Genomic DNA, 19,161 nt, shown 5'->3' with positions numbered 1-19,161 from the left:
GGTAAAAAGCAACCAGAGTCCCTTATATTCAACACAGATGTTGGCTGGTCCTATTGAGCCAATGCCAACGCTCTTGGATTCTGCTGTTCATGCTTCCCTCACAGGAAGAGCTTATTACTCTTCTCTGTGAATGTGGAACAGAAGAGGAAAAGGCTTGCTCCCGGGGTCATTTGCATTAGCGGGGACCTAGGGATCAGCAAGTGCAAAGAAGTGTTTATCAACGCAGATTCTGAGGTTGCCTAAAGTCCCAGGAAAATGAGAGGAAAAGAGAGACCTGAGACTGCTCGCTTTTAGGGTTCTCTTGCACTGTGGTCACAAGAGAGGTTCCTCGCTTCACTAAGGGATGGATGTCTCTCTTCAGATAAAGTCTGCACTGTGGCTATCATAGGATTGTGTAGAGTTGAAGGACTTTTATAAGATGTACAAGATACTGGATGTTATCAGAGAGGGAAAAATTCGTATCCGTTCATATCTTATTGTCTAGTATTTCACACACACACACACACACACACACACACACACCGCCATGAGGACTGAATATGTCTTTGAATTCCAGATCTCCCCAATAGGTTTCTGGGCCCTTCTACTAAGGAGCTTCCATCTGGCTTAGAGAGCTGGGTGTGTCTCTGCTTGGGGATAGGAGCCTGTTTTTTTCTATTTGGGAAAAGGGCTGGGACAGAGGTGGCGGAGAGGAGGATGGGGTAGAGAGAGATGGGGGTGGGGGGCACTCAGGGCCAAGATCTGCGGTTAAGAAAGGCAGAAAGAAAAACAAACAAACAAACAAACAAACAAACACAAACTAAACAAGCCAGCATCTGCTTTCCCATCCTGTACTGTTACGTGTCCCTGTGCAAAAGCCAGAAGGAAACTCACACAGCCCAAAGGACCATGTTAGAAAGGCATTTATGCTCAGGTGTTCTTCCAACAGCAGCGATGCTATGCCCTGGCCAGCCCATCCCCACTCCCAACCTTCCCACCACAAACATTTGATGTGTGAGCTACCAGGTTTAGACAATTAGCGGTGAGGAGAAGGGAGGAGTCACACGTATCCGTGGACCTGCTGCTTTCTTGCCTAGGTAACCTGCCTCTGGCTGGAACAATCCCAGGATCTTTCTTTTTACCCATGTGCCTTTAGTTGAACGAGGTAATCTCTTTGGTCCTTTCTCCAGAATGAACAGAACTTCATGAACTACTCCATGTCACTTGTGGTGGATTGTATGGGATAATTCCTGGACTTTGTGTTCAGTCACTTAATGAATTATAATAGCAGCTCCATTGTGCTTATTAGCTTCATCTTGCTAATTCAGAGAGTACATTTCCTCAAGAAATCTACTCCAGGAAAGGACTGAGCCTTAAACTAAGAGCCAGGTGGAAGGACTCATCCTATTTCACCAGATGAGCTTTTATTTTCACTTAACTCTATTTCATATGTTGACACAGACATGTGTTGAACTTGACTTCATGAAAGAGGGACTTCATGGAACACTCTGGTTTCCAAGGTCTTTTAGTGTACTTGTTTCCCACTGGCCTGAGGGAAGGAAGACTGAGGACACGTGATGCTCTGCATGGCCCTAATGAGGGCTTCTGGATGTAGGGGTGGTGGTTTCTCTTCACCTATTAACATCATCTAGGGGCTAAGGATGCTCCTCATCTTCTTGTTCGCTTCTGATGAAGAGCAGTGGCTGGATCGAATAGGCACATTTGTACTCTAGGGACACATCCCTACTGCTGTCAACATTTTGCGGCTTTTACTTGTAATAAGCAGATACAAATGGTTCTATAAAGTATGTCCACAGCTGAAGAGCAGAGGGCTATATAGGATACACCGGGGTTGTTTTTTTCCCTAATTTAATTTAATTTTTCTAACTTAGGAAGAAATGGTAGAGAAAAAGCCACTACAAACTGAGTTGTGAACAACCTACTGGAAAGGGTGCCCATCCTATGTAGCTCTAGATTGAAACTGATTAGGACTGAAATGCAGTACAGTGCAAATATATTTAGGAGGTGTCTGAGTCTGTTAAAAGTTGTCTGATCATCAAAAGAGAATGGCAGGCACAATCCTACAGACTGCTGTAACATAACTAAGGCAAGAAAAAGTATTAACATTGTGTATAATATCATTTTCATTTGTGTGCATGTGTGTATATATATATATATATATATATATATATATATATATATATATATATATATGTATGTTTGTATGTATGTTTGAAAACATGTTTAAAGAGTTTCCCAGGAAAGTCTCTATCAGACATTTCCCAAATATTCCTTTATTAATGTTCATACTCTGAAGTAATAGAGGACTTATAAGCAAACCAGTGTTTACTATCTTGAACACATCTGAGTTCACAGACAATGTTCAGGGGTCAAAGCTCACTGACCCTTCCAACAGCCCAGTAGGATGAAAAGGAGCCTTTTTTTTTTTTTAAAACAAGCTGCTGGTTGAACCAGGTAAGTTTCAAATTCTCTTAAGAAATCTCTTGGAATTCCCCAAACTATTTTGCTGGTTTGTTCATAATGACTGGTACTCAAAGCTCTTACTACACCTGAGGCCTTTTACTCATACCTCAGAAAGAATAGCCTGGCTGGGACTCACAGCATACCTGCTCAGAATATAAAGGAACAAAACAGATACCCCAGGCATGACCTGTGTCAACATTTCCACAATTAGATAGCTCAAATGCTTTCCATTCCTAAGTGTTTAAGACTTTATCTGTCTTTCTCTCTGGAATTTCCCTTCCAGGATGCCTTACTTGGATAAGGCAGGCTCCATTGCTTGGTCTCCAAACTCTAATTCTCTACCTCCTAATATTTTCTTCCCATTAAGTCATACCCACTGAACCACAAGGGATACACAGATGCCTGCATTTAGGGAGGGGACGATTGTACTGGCTCCTTCCTCAAAGCCAAGTCCCCAGGCCAAAGGCCACAGGTACCCCTCCAGTTCACTGGACTCTTTTATTAAAGAAAGGAAGGAAGGAAAGAAGGAAGGAAGGAAGGAAGGAAGGAAGGAAGGAAGGAAGGAAGGAAAAGGTAATTGCCATGGATCTTACAGCCTGACCATAGTCCTCTTTCCAGCAAGAACTTAGAACTCAGGCTCTATGCTCTAGATTAAAACTGCCAGCTGCTGTTCTGAGGTCTGTGACCCAGCAATGTCCATGGATCACGCAGGTAACCCAACTTCCAGAAATCAGAAATTGTAGTTACCTACAAGACACTATCTATTTTATTTGTTGCTGGAAATAGTTGTTGGGAAAAGGCACCTCTTGGTGGTTTATCTTGGGGAGGAGGGGGAGAAGAGATGAGGAGAGCAGGGGAAGGGAAGGGAGGGGGAGGAGAGGGGAGAGAGATGGATTCTGGGGCTCTTTATGTGTCTCTGGGAGGCAGCATGTGCATAAAATTGACTTTGAAGTTGGATAAGCCATAAGCATGATTTCCAGCTTTTCCTCCAAACTCTTGTTGGGTAGCTCTGAACAACTGACTTGCTCTACCTAGGTTTCCACATTCTAAACTATGAAGGGTTTTCTGTTGATGCTTAAAACAGAAAATGATCAGAAAGCACTGTTACCCAGGCTTCAGGGGTCTTCCCACTCCTGTGGTCAGTTTCAAGTTGGAGTTTATATCAGAGAAAGAAAATGACTGACTGTTACCATAAAAAAAAATTCTCCAAAATTGAAGTGTTAGATATAATTCCAAATCTATCTTTATTTTTTTATGGCATATAATAGCTATAAGAAACAGATTTTTAAAGTTTTCTTTTTAATCCCTAAAATATAGCTAAGTATACTGTCAGGCTGTATTGATTCTGGGCTTGAATGGGAAAAACATGCAGAGCACACAGCACAATACTGGAACAAAATGATACCCAATAGGTAGATTAGGAGACATTTTTAATCATCCACTCATTCAGCCGATATTAGGTGCATCATTGTGCGAGACAGTGGAGCTAGAAGATCTCTTGCCCAATCTGTTGAGCATCCCAGAATGACGGGTGTCTGAACCTGAGAATCAAGGGTAGGTGTTGAGGTGGAAAAGATGGTTCACCTTGCTGCCCTGAAAATGCAAAATAAGACCCAAGCCTGAGCTTTTTCACAAGGAAAACCCTATGCCAGGTCCACCAGCAACAGCCAACCCTGCTGCCCCCAGGAAACCAATGTACACTTGAGAGCAGACATTCTTCCAGCTCAGGAGACCAGCAAAAGCAGGCAGAAGGAGGAAAGCATTAAAACAACAAACAAACAAACAAACTATCAAAAACCACAAAACAAAACAAAACAAAACAAAAAAAACCAAAACAAAACAAAACAAAAAAACCAACCCACTCTCAACCAAGAATGGCGGCAGGTGAGTCAGGCCCAGGGAAGACTGCCTCCTTCAGTTTTCAGCCTATAGTGACACTTGAGCTACTGGGTGGGGCTGCCTTAACAGAAAAGAAGAAAGGACTAGAATATTTAACTCGAATTTTAGAAGCTAGCATTTTAAAAATGAATCAATATCAACAGTGGGGAACACATGTTATATTTATATCTTTAATCACATTTTCAGTTTTCAGTCTATGTAAAACTGTATCTGTATTTTTATATTTTTATCTATGTCTAGGAAAGGTTTTTTAATACTTGTGGTTTATAGTGATACAAACACACAAAGATATTTTATTCTACGAAAGATCCCTGTTCGCAGAAACGCAAGCACAAAGCATGAGAAAAATCTGAAAATGGATTCCTTATCCCCAGAGACCGACCCCGCCTCCTGCCATGCCCTCCTTGTCATCAGCCTGGTTTTAACAATGACTGCCAGGCAGCCTGGCTTGAAGAAATTTACACCCACTGTCCAGTCCTGTTCCAGCTGCGGGAGACACAGCTCCAGCTTCCAGCACAGGCTGCATGTAGCACCACGCCCATGCACAGAGAAAGAACAGGAGCCACACTGAAAATGAAGGGAGTACCCCAGGGAAGAGCATCCAAGCAGAGACAAAAGGGGACCCCTTACAAGCTCACTCCCAAGAAGAGGGCACGGCCCGGCCACAGTCCCTATGGTTCTTAAGGCAAACTATACTGCCTAAATGTCTTTTCTTTCCTTAAAGGTGGCCTACATGATACCTAGAAGGATGGGTGTGGTCCTCAATGCCATGTCACAGGCTGGGTCTGAAGCCTTTAAAAATTGGAAGAGGTGGGCAATGGTTCTCTGCCTGTCCCCAAAAGGAGATTTGGCAAGTGCACACTGGGTGTAAATATGTGGCGTGCAGCAAAGGCTCCAGCTGCAGTACCAAGAGGGATGTGGTCCTAGCCACTTCATCAAAGAAACCAATGTAAAAATGAAGCTGAGATTCCCAACTAGACTCTTTTTGGTGATACCTTCTACATCTCCTTGCAAAGGCAACTGGTACGAGGCAAACCCCGACACTGCTAAAGCCACATAATGTTTTCTCCGAACTGGAGAGGGAATGCTGTCAGGTAGTGATACAGGAATACACTCATTAGGCTCAAAGCCTCTGCCAGGCAAACGGATCCCTGCCCAGCTCAACTATTCTCCCTGGGGAGTGTTTCTTCCCTGGGATCAGGTGGCCAGCTGGTAGAGGTAGGGTGCAATTGTCACAAAGTGAAGTAGGGCTCAGCTGGGTGCTGAAGGTGAGACGCCACAGCGGTAGGCGTAAGCCCCTGAACAATGCGGTGCTGTAGGGGCTTGAAGAAAGTCATTCACTGCAGCTGCACGCGGTGTTCCAAACGGAAGAGGAACAAGTACACGAGTCAGGCTCGTGGCAAAATCTTGGCAGATCCCTACAAGTTAAGTAGGTGGCAGGTAGAAGTCGGCCCGAGGGGCAGCTGCAGAGCCTCCCAGAGGCCAGCTATCACTTCCTTTGTTCCCCTTGCAAAGATGGAGTAGCCACCCATTCCTCTAACACCACACACACACACACACACACACACACACACACACACACACACACACTTACTCAATACATCGATAGTGTTTCTTGCTAAGCTACCAAATGTCACTGGCGCTTGCTTTTTTTTTTTTTTTTTTTTTTGGTTTAATGCCATCCCAGACTAGCACATGTCCCCACTAATCGGGGCATCGAGTCAACTCATCAGGGAGGAATCTCAGGCTGGGCGAAGTGTTTTGTCCAGGACAGCACCTAACTGGAAGCTGGTGAACGGGTCTTTTCAGAAGGTGATAAAGGCACATACCCTTCTCTACCCCGCCCTAGGTGCCACACTTAGAGTAAGACACCAGCCAGTCGGTGGTGGCTCAGTCTAGCACACAATGGCACTTGGACACCGCATGCACTCTGTTTATGTGCAACTGCAAACTAAAATGTTCTCTGAAAACCCAGCTTTCCCTGGCACAAGGAATAGGAAGGGCATAAGAAAGGTACACAATTAAGGTGAAAATAAAGTCGATCATATTCATTGCAGCCACGTTAGCTATTGAGCCTGGTATCTGACACACCCAAACCTATATGTGGGAAAGGAGGGTATTACCCTCCCCACCACCACCACCACCACCTCGGAGGACTGGTAGTCCAGGCTCCCACAGCGCCCTCTCGGAGGCTCTGGGATCAAAACTGTATGGCCAGAGCTAGGAGAGGGGCGCGGTCCGGCTGCCAAGTACCAGTGGAGAAAGGTGTCATCTCATACCCTGCCCGAGCCAAAAGGATCCACCAACAAAAAGCACACCTCAAGCTGCCGGAGCATTCCCTCACCCACCCCCACCCTCGCCGCCGCCCCAGGCGAGGCTACCATCGGCGGAGCCCCGTGAGCCAAGCGCTCTCGGCGGTGGAAAAGGACAAACAACCCGAAGTTCTCCGCGTTAGTGTTTAAGGTTTTCCTCTTTGTTTTGATTTCCTCAAGCCCCCGGGTCGCTGCATCAGCGTGGCGCCGTCCGCGCCGTCTAGACTGACCGCTGCACTCCAGCACCCGGACCACGCCGGGTCCCTATTTCCCGGGGGACCCGGCTGGGTACGCCATTGGCATCCAAGACGCCCTGCCCGCAGCCCGCGTGGAGCCACCGGCGGACTCACCGTGATCCGCGGGATGTTCTTCTTGCCCTGGTAGGACATGGTGGCGGCGCTGGCTGCAGGGGATGCCTGCCTCGCTGCTACTGCTGCTGCTTCCGCGCCTGGCTCAGCGCACAGCGACCCAGATCAGGTGGAGCGAATGGTGCACTGGCCGGTGCCGCCGCCTCCTCTCGCCTCCGCCCCCCTCCCAGGCTCCCGCGGCGGCTGCCAGAGACAATAGTAAATCTCCCTGGTCCCCCTTCGCCCCGACCCGCCCCCCGCCACTCGCACCCTCCTCCACTGGCGTTCACGCCCGGCTTGGGGTTTCTTTTTTGTTTTTTCTTTTGTGGTGCCAGCTGGGACCCCGTAAGGCAGGAATGGCTGATCTGAGACTCCTCCCTCTTCTCCCTTATCCCTATTGATTTTCTTCTTTGCATCTGCCTCACCCACTTTTTCTTTTTCTTTTTTTTTTTTAACCTCCCCCTCTCCCACCCCGCCCTCTACTTGATAGCTCTGCGGAGCCAGCCCGCTCCTCGGCCACTAGAGGGCGCGAGGGACTTTTCCGGACAAGGATGCTGCAGTCGCGGGCAAAGCTGGGCTAGTGGCTCTCGCACCTCCAGGGCCAAGCCCCTCGAACACCCACGCCTCCCATCAGTCCCTACACCGATCTCCCATCCTCGGGACTATGCTTTTTAAAAAGGAAATACAACGGACTCCCTTCTAGGAGTCTGCTGTCCTCTGCCACTAGCGGACTGAGTGTGGCGCCGCCGCCTTTGTTTAGGCTGGGCGGCGCCTCTGCTGCTCCTGGGATATTTGTAAACAGCAGGCACAGCCCTTTGGAGAGCAGAGACCTGGTCAGACTTTATACAACCTAACTCAGTGTTTGCTGCTCCTAGACCAGGAACATATGCTTTTAAAAATGTAAAGTAAATTCATTCGGGAGATGGACTGTGGGAGGGGCACAGTTTCTTGCTTGTTCCCTGTATTTAAAAAACACTCTCTGCCTGACTCTCGCAGCTCAAGAAAGAGCATTGTGCTGCTCTGTAGGCAAAAGGCAGAGAAAACCCCTACAGTGGGAAGATAGAAACCGTGCACCTTCCAGTGTGTAGCCATGGATTTGTGAGTGGGACTTCTTTTGACAATGTTGCTGCCTTTGAGCAACCAGCCAGGTGTGCAGCGCGAAATCCCGAATTGATTGTTGAAAGACACAACTTAGAAGAGTGAAAGAGGTGCCTTTTGAAGCTCTTTCACTCTTTTAGCTACTTGGAAAGGGCCAAGAGAAACTAGAGAGGCCACTGTGGATGAGAATCTGAACAGTGTTGGGAGGTGGCTTACCCCCTCAAAACAAAACAAAACAAACAAACAAACAAACCAAACATACAATTGAAATAATATCTAAAAATTGCCTTGCTATGCAGAAATTAGGAATCTTAAATCTCCTATCACCACCCCAGCTCTCCAATTCTCAGCCCAAATGTTGCACTAGCCGGGAATTCCATGCGTGTCATTAGGTATGATTCATTTTGTTAGGATCTGACATTGACATTGCTACAGGCAGGCCCTCCAGCCACACTTCTTGACATCTTGTCATTAAATTGAGGATTTTCTTGCAACAGAGCAGCTACAGAAAGAGAGTTCTGAATGCCATAACTTCTGCTTTTCATAAGCTGGAAATGAGCTAGCCTGAACACGCAATCAAAGGGCACACTAACTGCCTGAAACACTCCCTTCTCTGGAAAGTTAGTCAATGCAATTGGACTGAATGCAATTTTCTTCCTTTTTATCTTTTTTTTTTTTTGAGGGGGGTTTGATTTTGTTTGTTTGTTTTCAAAACAGGGTTTCTCTGTGTAGCCTTGGCTGTCCTGGACTTGCTTTGTAGTCCAGGGTGGACTCGATCTGCCTGCCTCTGCCTCCCAAGTGCTGTGTGCCACCACGCCTGGCTCTGAATGCAATTTTTTTTTCAAAGGAAAAGTTGCAACAATCTTCAGTTTATTTCTGGCCAAGAGGAGGAGTGCCAAGCAAAGGTCACCACCTTGAATTCTTTTGCAAGACATAAGACAGAAAGAAAAAAGAAAGAGAGAAAAGACTGGGTCAAAGAAAGGCCCTAAACATATTGGGTTGGTCTTATATAATAGATACTAAAACCACTAGCCAGGAGTTTGGGAGATCCAAAGCATTCTCAGACTGATCTGAAAATGAATAGTGTTATATTTACAGCAAAGAGTAAATTAACTTCATGCTATGACACTGTGCAGGATGGTGTGTGTGTGTGTGTGTGTGTGTGTGTGTGTGTGTGTGTGTGTGTGTCTGTCTCTTCTAGATTTTACTGTTCCAAACTTAACTCTTTCTGGAAGAAATCTTGATACAGTTACGCAGGAAAAACAAAGATAAGTACCAAATGCTTACAATCTTAAATATATACTACTACTGCTATTCTTATTTTTACTCCCTTCCTTCTCCTTTTCCTTCTCCTCGTCTTCTCTTTTATCCTCCTTACTTCATTCTCTCATTTTTGTTCACTTCGTGGGTTTCTTTACCTTTCTTGCATTCGAATTATCACCTTGGATACTGTTATTGAAATCCAGGACATTCTTTACTAGATCCCCGCCACATTTTTTTTAACCACTTGGTGATCATGGTTGTGTATGTGTGCTGTTTTAAATCACAAGAGTTTACTAAACCCGTCGAGGTCAAGATTACATGCCAGAGGCCACGGTCAGTAGGAATTCTGATGTGTTCCTGAGATCTGCTGCTGTGACAGCCCATGCATAGGAATGTGTAATAACCAACTAATTGGTTCAAGCTGTTGCCATCATCAGAACTACACAACAAACAATTCTTCCGTTACGCTGTCCCCTTCAATCATCTTCCTCTTTCTTAAAATAAAGCCTCCAGAATGAATTTGAAGAAGAAGGAAAAAAAAAAGCCTTCATTGGCTATTCCCGGAATATGAAAGTCAAGACAACCATCAATTCAGGCTGCCTCTGTGTCTGGCCAAGAAAGCAGTGGAATTAGCGTGATGTTTTCCACAGAAGGATTCAGAATGCCTTTCCTTGGTTACACAGCAGGACTTGGCTTTAAGTTTCTCAGGAAACTGTGAGACAGAGAAACTCGGACACATAGGAATAAGAGACTTGATGTAGGTCCCAAAGAAACTCCAAACCTGCCACACCCCAAAACTTCAGCCAATGGTTACTTTATTCTAGCTGCTCAGACCAAAGGTTTCCCTTCATCTTGACTCTGCTCCATCAGTCGCACGTCAACCCTTGCTCTCAGTCTTCTAGCAAATATGGTCAGTTATTGCCTTTAAATGCACCCAGACTTAGATCCCTCTCTCTCACTGTCAAGCTCTGTCAGCTTACAGGAACAACTCTTGCCAGAGCTCGGCAACATCTCTCCTTATTAGCACAGCCCCACAATATTTCCCCAGTGTTTATCTTGTACTGACTGTAGACTGTCATTTTTCTAGGTGGTAGAGTTAGATGAATGGTAGCACTCCATTTATATAACTCACTTCCCACTTTCATTCAGAAGAACATGACCTGTCAATACTAGCCCTTTTCTGACTTATCCACTCTCACAGTACTTTTTAACATGTGGCATATTAATGTAACACTTGGTATTATTGCTGAGAAATAGATTTCTTCCCCTCTAGAGGATGCAGACTCATTGAGAGCAGGAAATGTACTGACATTATTCCCTGAGTGGCTCAATTAGGTCCCTGATGATTGAAACTTCTGAAAAAAAAAGTCAATTAAGATTTAAAAAAAAATACATCTTCCTCAAGAAACACTATATGTGTGGCATGGTTTTCCTGTAATTATTCCATAGACTTGGAATCTAGATTTTAAAATATTAGTTTTTATTCTCTCTGGATCATATTGTGGTTTCCTGACTCTAGATTCAATTCGGGATAGTGGAGAATCATTTTTGCTAACATGATGGAACCCGAAAATTCCAAGGCAACATATAGTCCAAAGAATAACTGAATATATCTTGTCCGTGAACACTGATTAGGAGGCCAGGGCTTTGAAAAAAGCTTACACCAAAGCCCGTAGAGAAGGCCAAAGGCTTGGTTACAGGTTTGAATGAGATGTCCCCCCCATGGTATCTTGCATTTAAATGCTAGGCACCCAGCTGGTGGTGGCATCTGGGGAGGCTTGGGAGGAATGGCTGTGTTGGAGGAAGTATGTCACAGGTGGGCACAAGTACACCCCTTTTTCTATACAAGTTGCTTTGGTTATTGTGTTTTGTCACAGCCACAGAAAATTAAACGTTGTTTTATTTAGGAATTTTGAAAGGTTTTGATATTGGATTCCAAGGAAGAAGCATGAAATAGGGTCTAGAAGAGTATGTTGCTTAAGACCCAGACTTGGAAGTAAAAGGAGACTGGACCACAGGCCAATGTGCTCGTTTTCTGTTTTTATAGACTTTCCACCAGTTCTGTTCTTCTTTTGCAACCCTGCTTTCCATAGTGGTTTGAATAAAAATGCCTCCCCTCAGCTCATATATTGTAACGCTTTGTCCATAGTTAGTGGGCCTGTTTGAGAAGGAGGAGGAGGTGTGTCCTTGTTGGAGGAAGTGTGTCATTGATAATGGGCTGTGAGGTTTCCAAATCACATGCCAGGTGTAGTGTTCCTCTCTTCCTTCTGCCTCTGGACCAGGATGTAAAGCTCTCAGCTATTTCTCCAGCACCACGCCTGCCTATGTGCCCCCATGCTTCCCACCATATGGCTCACGTTCATTTTGGGGGGGGGGGGCGGGGATTTCCAAGACAGTGTCTCTCTGTGTAGCCTTGCCTGTCCCACACTCACTCTGTAGACCAGGCTGGCCTTGAATTCACAGTGATCCACCTGCTTTTGCCTCCCAAGTGCTGGGATAAAAAGTGTGTGCCACCTGGTTTATGGCTCACCTTCTGAAACTGTAAATCTCCAATAAAAAGCTTTCTCTAATAAGAGTGGCCTTAGTTGTGGTGTCTCCTCCTAGCAATAGGACAGGAAGTAAGACAGTTTCTTTTTCCCTAAATTGAAGATTGTGTTACCTACCTCACAGTGGAGGGGATTTTACGATGATTTATCACATAATTCAACCAACATGGAATTAAGTTATGTCATGATTCCAAGAGAAAAGGAATACAAATATTTAAACAAAGCAAACAAAAATCCCTTCTCTCATGAAGCTTGCATCCTAAGAAAAGAGGTGATCTGAGAATATCCTTTATATACTGTTTAAATGGTTGCCAGTACATTGGAGCCACATTAGAAAGCGGAAGAGGAAGTTGCGTAAATTCATTGAGAGTTTGAAGAGGAGTTTACACGCAGGCGCCACCAGAGCCCCTGTGACTTGATGCCAGCTTGTACCAAGATAACAGAGGAACAGGAAACACAGTCTCATATGAGGTGTCTTCTAAAGTAAAGCCATCAATATGTACTGATGGATGTGACTGGGTTATGAGCAACTCAGGGAAGGTAAGGCTGCTGTTGGGCTTCAGAAAACTAGGTCCCAATAATGAATGCTTTGATGGGTCAAGATATTTCAGGCCCCAATTCCAAATAGAGGCCTTCACTTGCTTCTTCCCTGTTGGCAAGGCTTGTAAAGATTTCTGTAAAGTTCCCCGTCTTCCTGGCCAGCTAACATCTACCAAGGCAAAGAGACTTGTCTTTAGTCTTCTAACCTAAATGTTATTAACTAAAGATGAACCTCATATGATAGAAAGAAATGCTGAAGTTTGTCACTGCACTTGAATGTTCTTTTGCACATGTGCCTATTTTAGTGTCAATAGAACTCCATCGTCTACTCTCTGTGTCCTACAGACTTTGTCCTTGGCCACTCTGTGCTCTCCAGATCTGATTTAGTTTCCCTCAAAATTATTAGCTAGTTCTTTAAAAGTTCTCTGCAACCCCTACTCTCCCCATCTCCCACAGAATCAGAGCACACAAGTATCTGAATCACGTACATCTAGTGCACAATTACATCATAATTGCCTCTGTGCACATCATAAATGCAAGTCTTTTTTTTCTAATTAACCTGTCAGTTTAGTCCTGTAAACCTTAGTGGGCAAAGGGGAAATTTCCTTTCATGTCTAGTCCAGTTGAGCAGATGAAACTGGCACGGGACATCTGTGGAAAGAATGAGACGTAGATGGGAAAATCAGAAATGGGTCTGTGAACATCACTATTAAATATCCAAGGGACAAGCTGAGAAGGCAGATGAGCAGTTGAGATTAGAATCTGTAGGTGTCTTAAAGCAACAGCACTGGAGAGGGACCAATAAGTGTGGGTAAGAAAGTGACACCATCACGAGGGTGTGATGTCCTGAATGTCAAGGCAAACAGATTGTGTTCACCTTTAAAAACAAATCTAAGGTGAAGATAGCAGAGAATTAACTTCTCACTGGGTGAGAATACTTTCAAGATCATAACAACTTTGACCAGAGTAACTCCAAGATGAGCACCTTACTACCCATCTTCCAGTATTATGTGGGAGAAGTATGCATGTGTATGTGTTTGTGCGTGTGTACACGTGTGTGTGCATTGCGTGTGTGTGTGTGTGTGTGTGTGTGTGTGTGTGTGTGTGTGTGTGTGTGTTATAGGTGAGGCTTATGAAGTTACTGGAGCATTGCTTATGTTGGTTTAGTGCTAAAGAAGTGGCTTAGAATGTGCACAGCTCTAGGTCTCATTCCCAGGACCACTTGAAAAAGTTATTAAAGCAATGTTTACTGGATACCTACATGTGCCAGAGTGGGTCTCCTGTGATTTGGGGCAAGACCTCCCTAGAGTCTTTTTAGGAGACAATTGAAGTAGAATTTGCAGGCATCTAACACAGACAACTATTTCAAAAGACTTTACTGTAAGCAGAGAGAAGGAAATAGAGCAGTAACTAGCACATAAAGTGGATGATAATTCAGCAAAAAAGAATGCATTTCAGATGGCCGAATCAGTAAGGAGGCACTGAAGACATAAGAGAAAATTTTCATGGAATTCTTGAACAGGCAGCACAGGTGACACCTAGTGTTCAAGTGGAAGGCCTGTCCTAAGCTAGGAAGCCAATGGCTCCTCCGCAGTCGCTGGAGTACACACTTGCTGGGACAGACAGATAGGTCATTTTGAGGAGGTAGTTCATGGAAATTCTCTTGTGACGTGTATTTTCTGTGCCATCCACTCAGACAGTCTACTAGAGATTACAGGAGAAGTCGGAGGAGAGTTGGAAAGGAATAAGAGGAGGAGTGGTAAGGTTATTGGGCAGCACTGGAGAGTTTTTCTAGAGCAGGCTGTCATGGATTCAAGTCTATTGTGTAGAACCATTACTCTAGCAAATGGGTGGCTTTATGTTAGAAAGAGGGACCAGAAGCACTTTACACACTCTTGAAACACACGGCAGTTGCAGTAACAGTCCTCACCCCAGATTCTACTAACTCTGTTTCTCCCCATCACCACACAGTGTGAACGACCTAGGCTGCTGATCAACTTGAGCATCTAAGTGGTGCAACTTACTGATGGCACGATACAAGTCTGAGTAAGTGAGTAAGAAGTCACAAGTGCACTGGTGCTTTTGGTAAGACAGATGAACCCTAGAGAGAGCGTCCGGTGCTTCTCCACCCAGTACCCCCAGAGTAGAGGATGGATCATTGCACCCAGCTACAGTTGTTTTCTACACAGCCTGGTAAATGTCCCCAGGTTTTTAGAAACAACACGTTTCATACCTAAAAATTATTAAGACCCACTCATGCAAAATATTTCTCCTTTGATTGGTGTCTAGAATAAGAAATGGCTCCACAGCATGATGTAGCTGCAATACAAACTAGGCCAGCCGCGTAGGCAGTAAGACCTAATACCTCCTGTAGTAACGGGATGGTAAAAGGTGCCACTTGGAGGCTATATACATTCTAGTGGGAGGATGATAATGTATATCCTTCTGACTCTGGTATAAGAGAGATATACCTTAACTGAAAATTAGATCCTTTGAATGGTACTGGACCCCAAGGGAGAGAAAAGTTTTAGCAGAGACAACAGGCCAGCAGCCAGAAGCCCATCGTGAACTAGGTTCCATTAGACCAAAGATAGCGTACAATGATTCGGTCCCATCAGCAATTAATTACCGATGGACATATATCCATTGGTAATATCCAACACGGCCCTGAGTGGAGGTGAAAGGCACAAGTCAGCCAGACAAACAGGTCATCCTTTCCCGTGTCATCCACCTCTGCTGCTAAGTACCTTCCTATCTGTATGCTCTGATGGCCTTTTACAATCAGAAGGTGGAGGAAGAAAACACATGGGCTTTGTCTTTAAATAGCTCATTTTGGCATGTAGAACAAAACGAAAATAGACATATGATGGCTCCATGCAGGAGTGTCCTGACAGGCAGCAGTGAAGAGATACTTTCCCACAGTTTTAGGCTGTACACCTGGCCATCCTCTCTGTATGGAGGGAAAAACACCTCAAGAGAGAATGTATAGACTCCTGAGCAGTGTTGACTGGGGCCTGAAAAGAGAAAAGTCAAAAAAAAAAAAAAGCTTTTGATAGATGCATATGGGTATGCCCGTTTGGATGGGTAGCAGGAGTGAAGATCTATTATATACTAGATGTTTTTATATTCCATGGAACATTCATTCAGAAAGAGGTACTAAACACCAAGATAGATAAAGTGATTGTCAGTTGACATTAGCCAGACTGTCTTCAGCCACATCAATACCACAATGGGAACATCAGTGGAGGAGACTCCGTGATAGGGAAAGAGGATCTGCATGAAGCCAACACCCACTCATCAATGCTAACCAGTTACTGTTGCAATCAGTGTTCACCTTGCCAGCAACAGAGAACAATACTGGTTGGTTCCCAAATAGCTACCATCTGGCAAAGATACAGACAGCCACTTGGTTACAAGTTCAATACATCTGAAAATACAGTGATTCATCTTTATGGAATTAAACATTTCTAGTATGGACTTGGTTTTCTTGTTTCCTGGATGTCAAAGATGACGCTATGACAGCCTCAGGAACGACTGATGTACTGGCACGAAACCCCCATGTAATATCACACCATAACAGAAGGTGCGGGTAATAGCAAACGGGATGCAAGAAAGGCCACATGGTCATGAGCTATGACAAATACCACACGACCACATCATTCTGAGATAATATCTAGGAAATATAGGACAGTAACTTCCAGGAAACAATGTAATTCTCTATTAATGTCCTTAAATGATACTGGATCCGTAAAGATGACAAAAAATGGTTATAAGAACTAAAGCAGGAAGAAGGTTGGCCCTTTTTACCTTCACTTCCAGAACCACCTGGGAGATATATACTTCTTATTTGTGAGATTCTGGGCTATTGGGTTTTTTGTTTGTTTGTTTTGAGGTTTTTTTTTTCTTCGTTTCTTTCTTTCTTTCTTTCTTTCTTCTTCTCCTCCTCCTCCTCCTCCTCCTCCTCCTCCTCCTCCTTCTTCTTTTTGAGTCAGGGTTTGTCTGTGTAGCCTTGGCTGTCCTGGAACTCATTCTGTAGACCAGGCTGGGCCGGAAATCATAGAGCTCCGCCCCGCTGTCTCTGTCTCCTGAGTGCTGGATTAAAGGCGTCACCCCCGCCCTTTTCACAAAAGGAGCAATAAATATTTCCAGCAGAGAGCAGAGCACAGGTGCTACTGAACTGCAAGTTGAAACTTCTACCTGCATTGTGTGTGTGGGGGGGGGGGGCGAGGGGAGCCAACATCATAGTAGGACCCTGTCAGGAAAAGGTGAGACTGCTGCTAGACCCTGGGGACAGGGTGACAAGTTGCCCAACTTTGATGGCACATGAACAAGCAGGGCTCTGACTTCTCAAAGTGTCTGATCCTCACACCAGGCGAGCCACTTGATCCAGCTATGCGTGAGGAGAATCTGGAATGGTTGGTTAAAGACAATAATGGACATCGTCGTGGTCTAAGCTCAGCTGTGGAGGGGAGGCTATGAGACCCCAGGGAGAGGAGACATCTAAAACCTGGAGAAGTTTCTTTCAGAATTTACACAAAGAAGTAAATGTAGGAGGCAGAGGGGTTGGCTCAGTAAAGCACTTGCCTTGCTTGTTATCTGTCACAGACACCGAAGCTCCTCCCAATCCTTCAGACAGAAAATGTCCTCCCTTCGGCAGGCAGCAGTCAACCCTCAGCTGTCAACCCTTTCTGGAAAAGTGGCCTGTGTGAGTCACATAAGTGTTGCCTACCAAAGGCAGCTTATTCCAATGACTAATTAATGGATGGCAGGGTTGGCTCTGCCACGCCATCCCAGTTTCAGGCCTGCCTGTCTCCTCAAGGGGAGCCCTATTTAACACACATTATAGCTGGGCTTGTCCCTGGGCCCAGCAGGACTTTCCTTTCCTTCCCCTGCCCTTCAACAGAGGGCAACTCCAGGAACACTCCCTAATCAACTTCCTGAACAGTGTCTTCAGAATCTGCTTCCTGGGAAATCTAACCAATGCTGCAGCAGATTGACATCGGATGCTTAAAAGAAGTGAAGCTTTTTATTTTATTTTATTTTATTTATTTTTTAAATTTAGCAGTCTATTCAGGTTTATAATTCTTATTTATTTTAACCTTTTGGGGTTTGTTTTGTTTTGTTGTTTGTTTGTTTTTGTTTTCTTTTTACATAAAGATCTCTCTATGCAGCCCAGGTTAGTCCCAAACTCACAATCCTCCTGACTCAGTACCCCCGGTGCTGGAACAACAGGTGTCTTGCACCACTCTTTGTGCATTTAGAGGTCTAAAAAATGTAGGACCCTGTCAACTTTGATCTCACTGATAAATTAGCACCCGGGCACTACATGCCATCTGGTGAAGCATATCTTCAACTCACTGGAATGTCTGCTGCTGGCTTCCTTTGTAGGGTCTGGTTTCCATTTCTTTACACCACCTGCCTGGTTTGCAGTCATCTGAGTTTCTGGCATCAGGCCATGTGTAGACCCTACATTACCTTATTGCAAATGCTCTTTTAGACTCAGGGGAACAGTGAGTTGTCTGTAAGGCCCTGCCTCCTCGCCAGGACAGCACACTCACACATGGGAGCCCTAAATCACAGGACTGGATCTCTAAGTGATGCTGTCTTTTAACAGCCTATTTCAGGACATGCGCAGGAGCTTCTGTGTGCTCCATTGAAGGAATCCAAGGGAGTGAATGGAAACACAGTGAATGGATTCAGAGCCCTCAGCACACACAGCAGTGCACTCTCCCAGATGAAGGGCATGAGTCCCACTCCTGAATGGAGACTCAGAATAGCAGGCCAGCCAAGCACAGCCCAAGGCTGCAGCCACCATTCTCTTCTGCTGGTTTCTTATCTGTCTCCAGGAAGGAACTCAGGCTGTGCGGGGGGTTTTTCCCCCCCCTTCTCGTTTCCTGTTCTTAGCTACAGTAAATGCTCTAGGGCTAAACGCTACCTATCTTCAAGGAAACAGGATGAGACAATTACCCCAGGTGACACTGAGAAAATTTCTAGAGTGCGTAGACTAAGAATCAGGCCTCTCTCCTATATACATGTTTTATTAACAGATGAATGCTTCATTAATGAGTTAGCCACCTCTGTATTCTGATTCCAGTAGAGACTTTACATTTCCGTATTCAGGATGCCCAAGATTAAATAATCACAGGGTCTCAAGCAGAGAACGTAGACAGCTTTGAAGATCTACTCACTGCCTTTTTTCTTAATCATCTGAACACAAGAGGCAAAACCCAGGACATAGTTCGATTTTCTAAACTGCTCTCAACATTTTGCCACCGTAATTAACAACCTCAACAAAATCTTATGAGCCTACTTGTCTCATCTGTAAAATGGGTAGAACAGCTCAGTGAGTATGCTGAGGTGAGCACGAGGCTCCAGGTGTTGGGAAACAAATAGATGTCCTTTTTCGTCATTTTAAAGGAGTGGACAAAGGATAATGTTATGTCAGACAAGTGTGATAGTTTGGATGAGAAATATCCCCCATATTTGAATACTTAGTCCCCAGTTGGTCACACACACACACACACACACACACACACACACACACACACACACACACACGTTTGGATCTACTTTCTTGCTGGAGGAAGTATATCACTGGGGAAGATATGGGTGGCTTTGAGAATTCATACCCTTGTCCTACTTCCAGTTTGCTACCTCTGCTGTGTATTTGGGGTTGAACTGTGATTTCTCAGC

General features: G+C 44.9%; 1 protein-coding gene across 2 annotated transcripts in view; it reads right to left on the bottom strand.

The window, feature by feature from the left end:
- Positions 1–19,161, bottom strand: part of DPYSL3 (dihydropyrimidinase like 3) — a 111,247-nt gene that overhangs the window by 55,332 nt on the left and 36,754 nt on the right. Inside the window, exon 1 of one of the 2 annotated variants that reach the window (XM_084778254.1) lies at positions 7,025–7,259. The exons of the other annotated variant lie outside the window; for it this stretch is intronic. Within the exon in view, the coding sequence (XP_084634380.1) occupies positions 7,025–7,063 (39 nt within the window). The 5' untranslated portion in view covers positions 7,064–7,259. Of the gene's footprint in view, positions 1–7,024; positions 7,260–19,161 lie in introns of those variants that run through there. 2 annotated transcript variants of the gene reach the window in all.

The sequence above is a fragment of the Acomys minous genome, assembly GCF_964271855.1.
Source record: "Acomys minous genome assembly, chromosome: 4".
NCBI lineage: Eukaryota > Metazoa > Chordata > Mammalia > Rodentia > Muridae > Acomys > Acomys minous.
The sequence above is the reverse complement of the archived record's forward strand: the minus strand, read 5'-3'. Positions and strand labels throughout refer to the sequence as shown.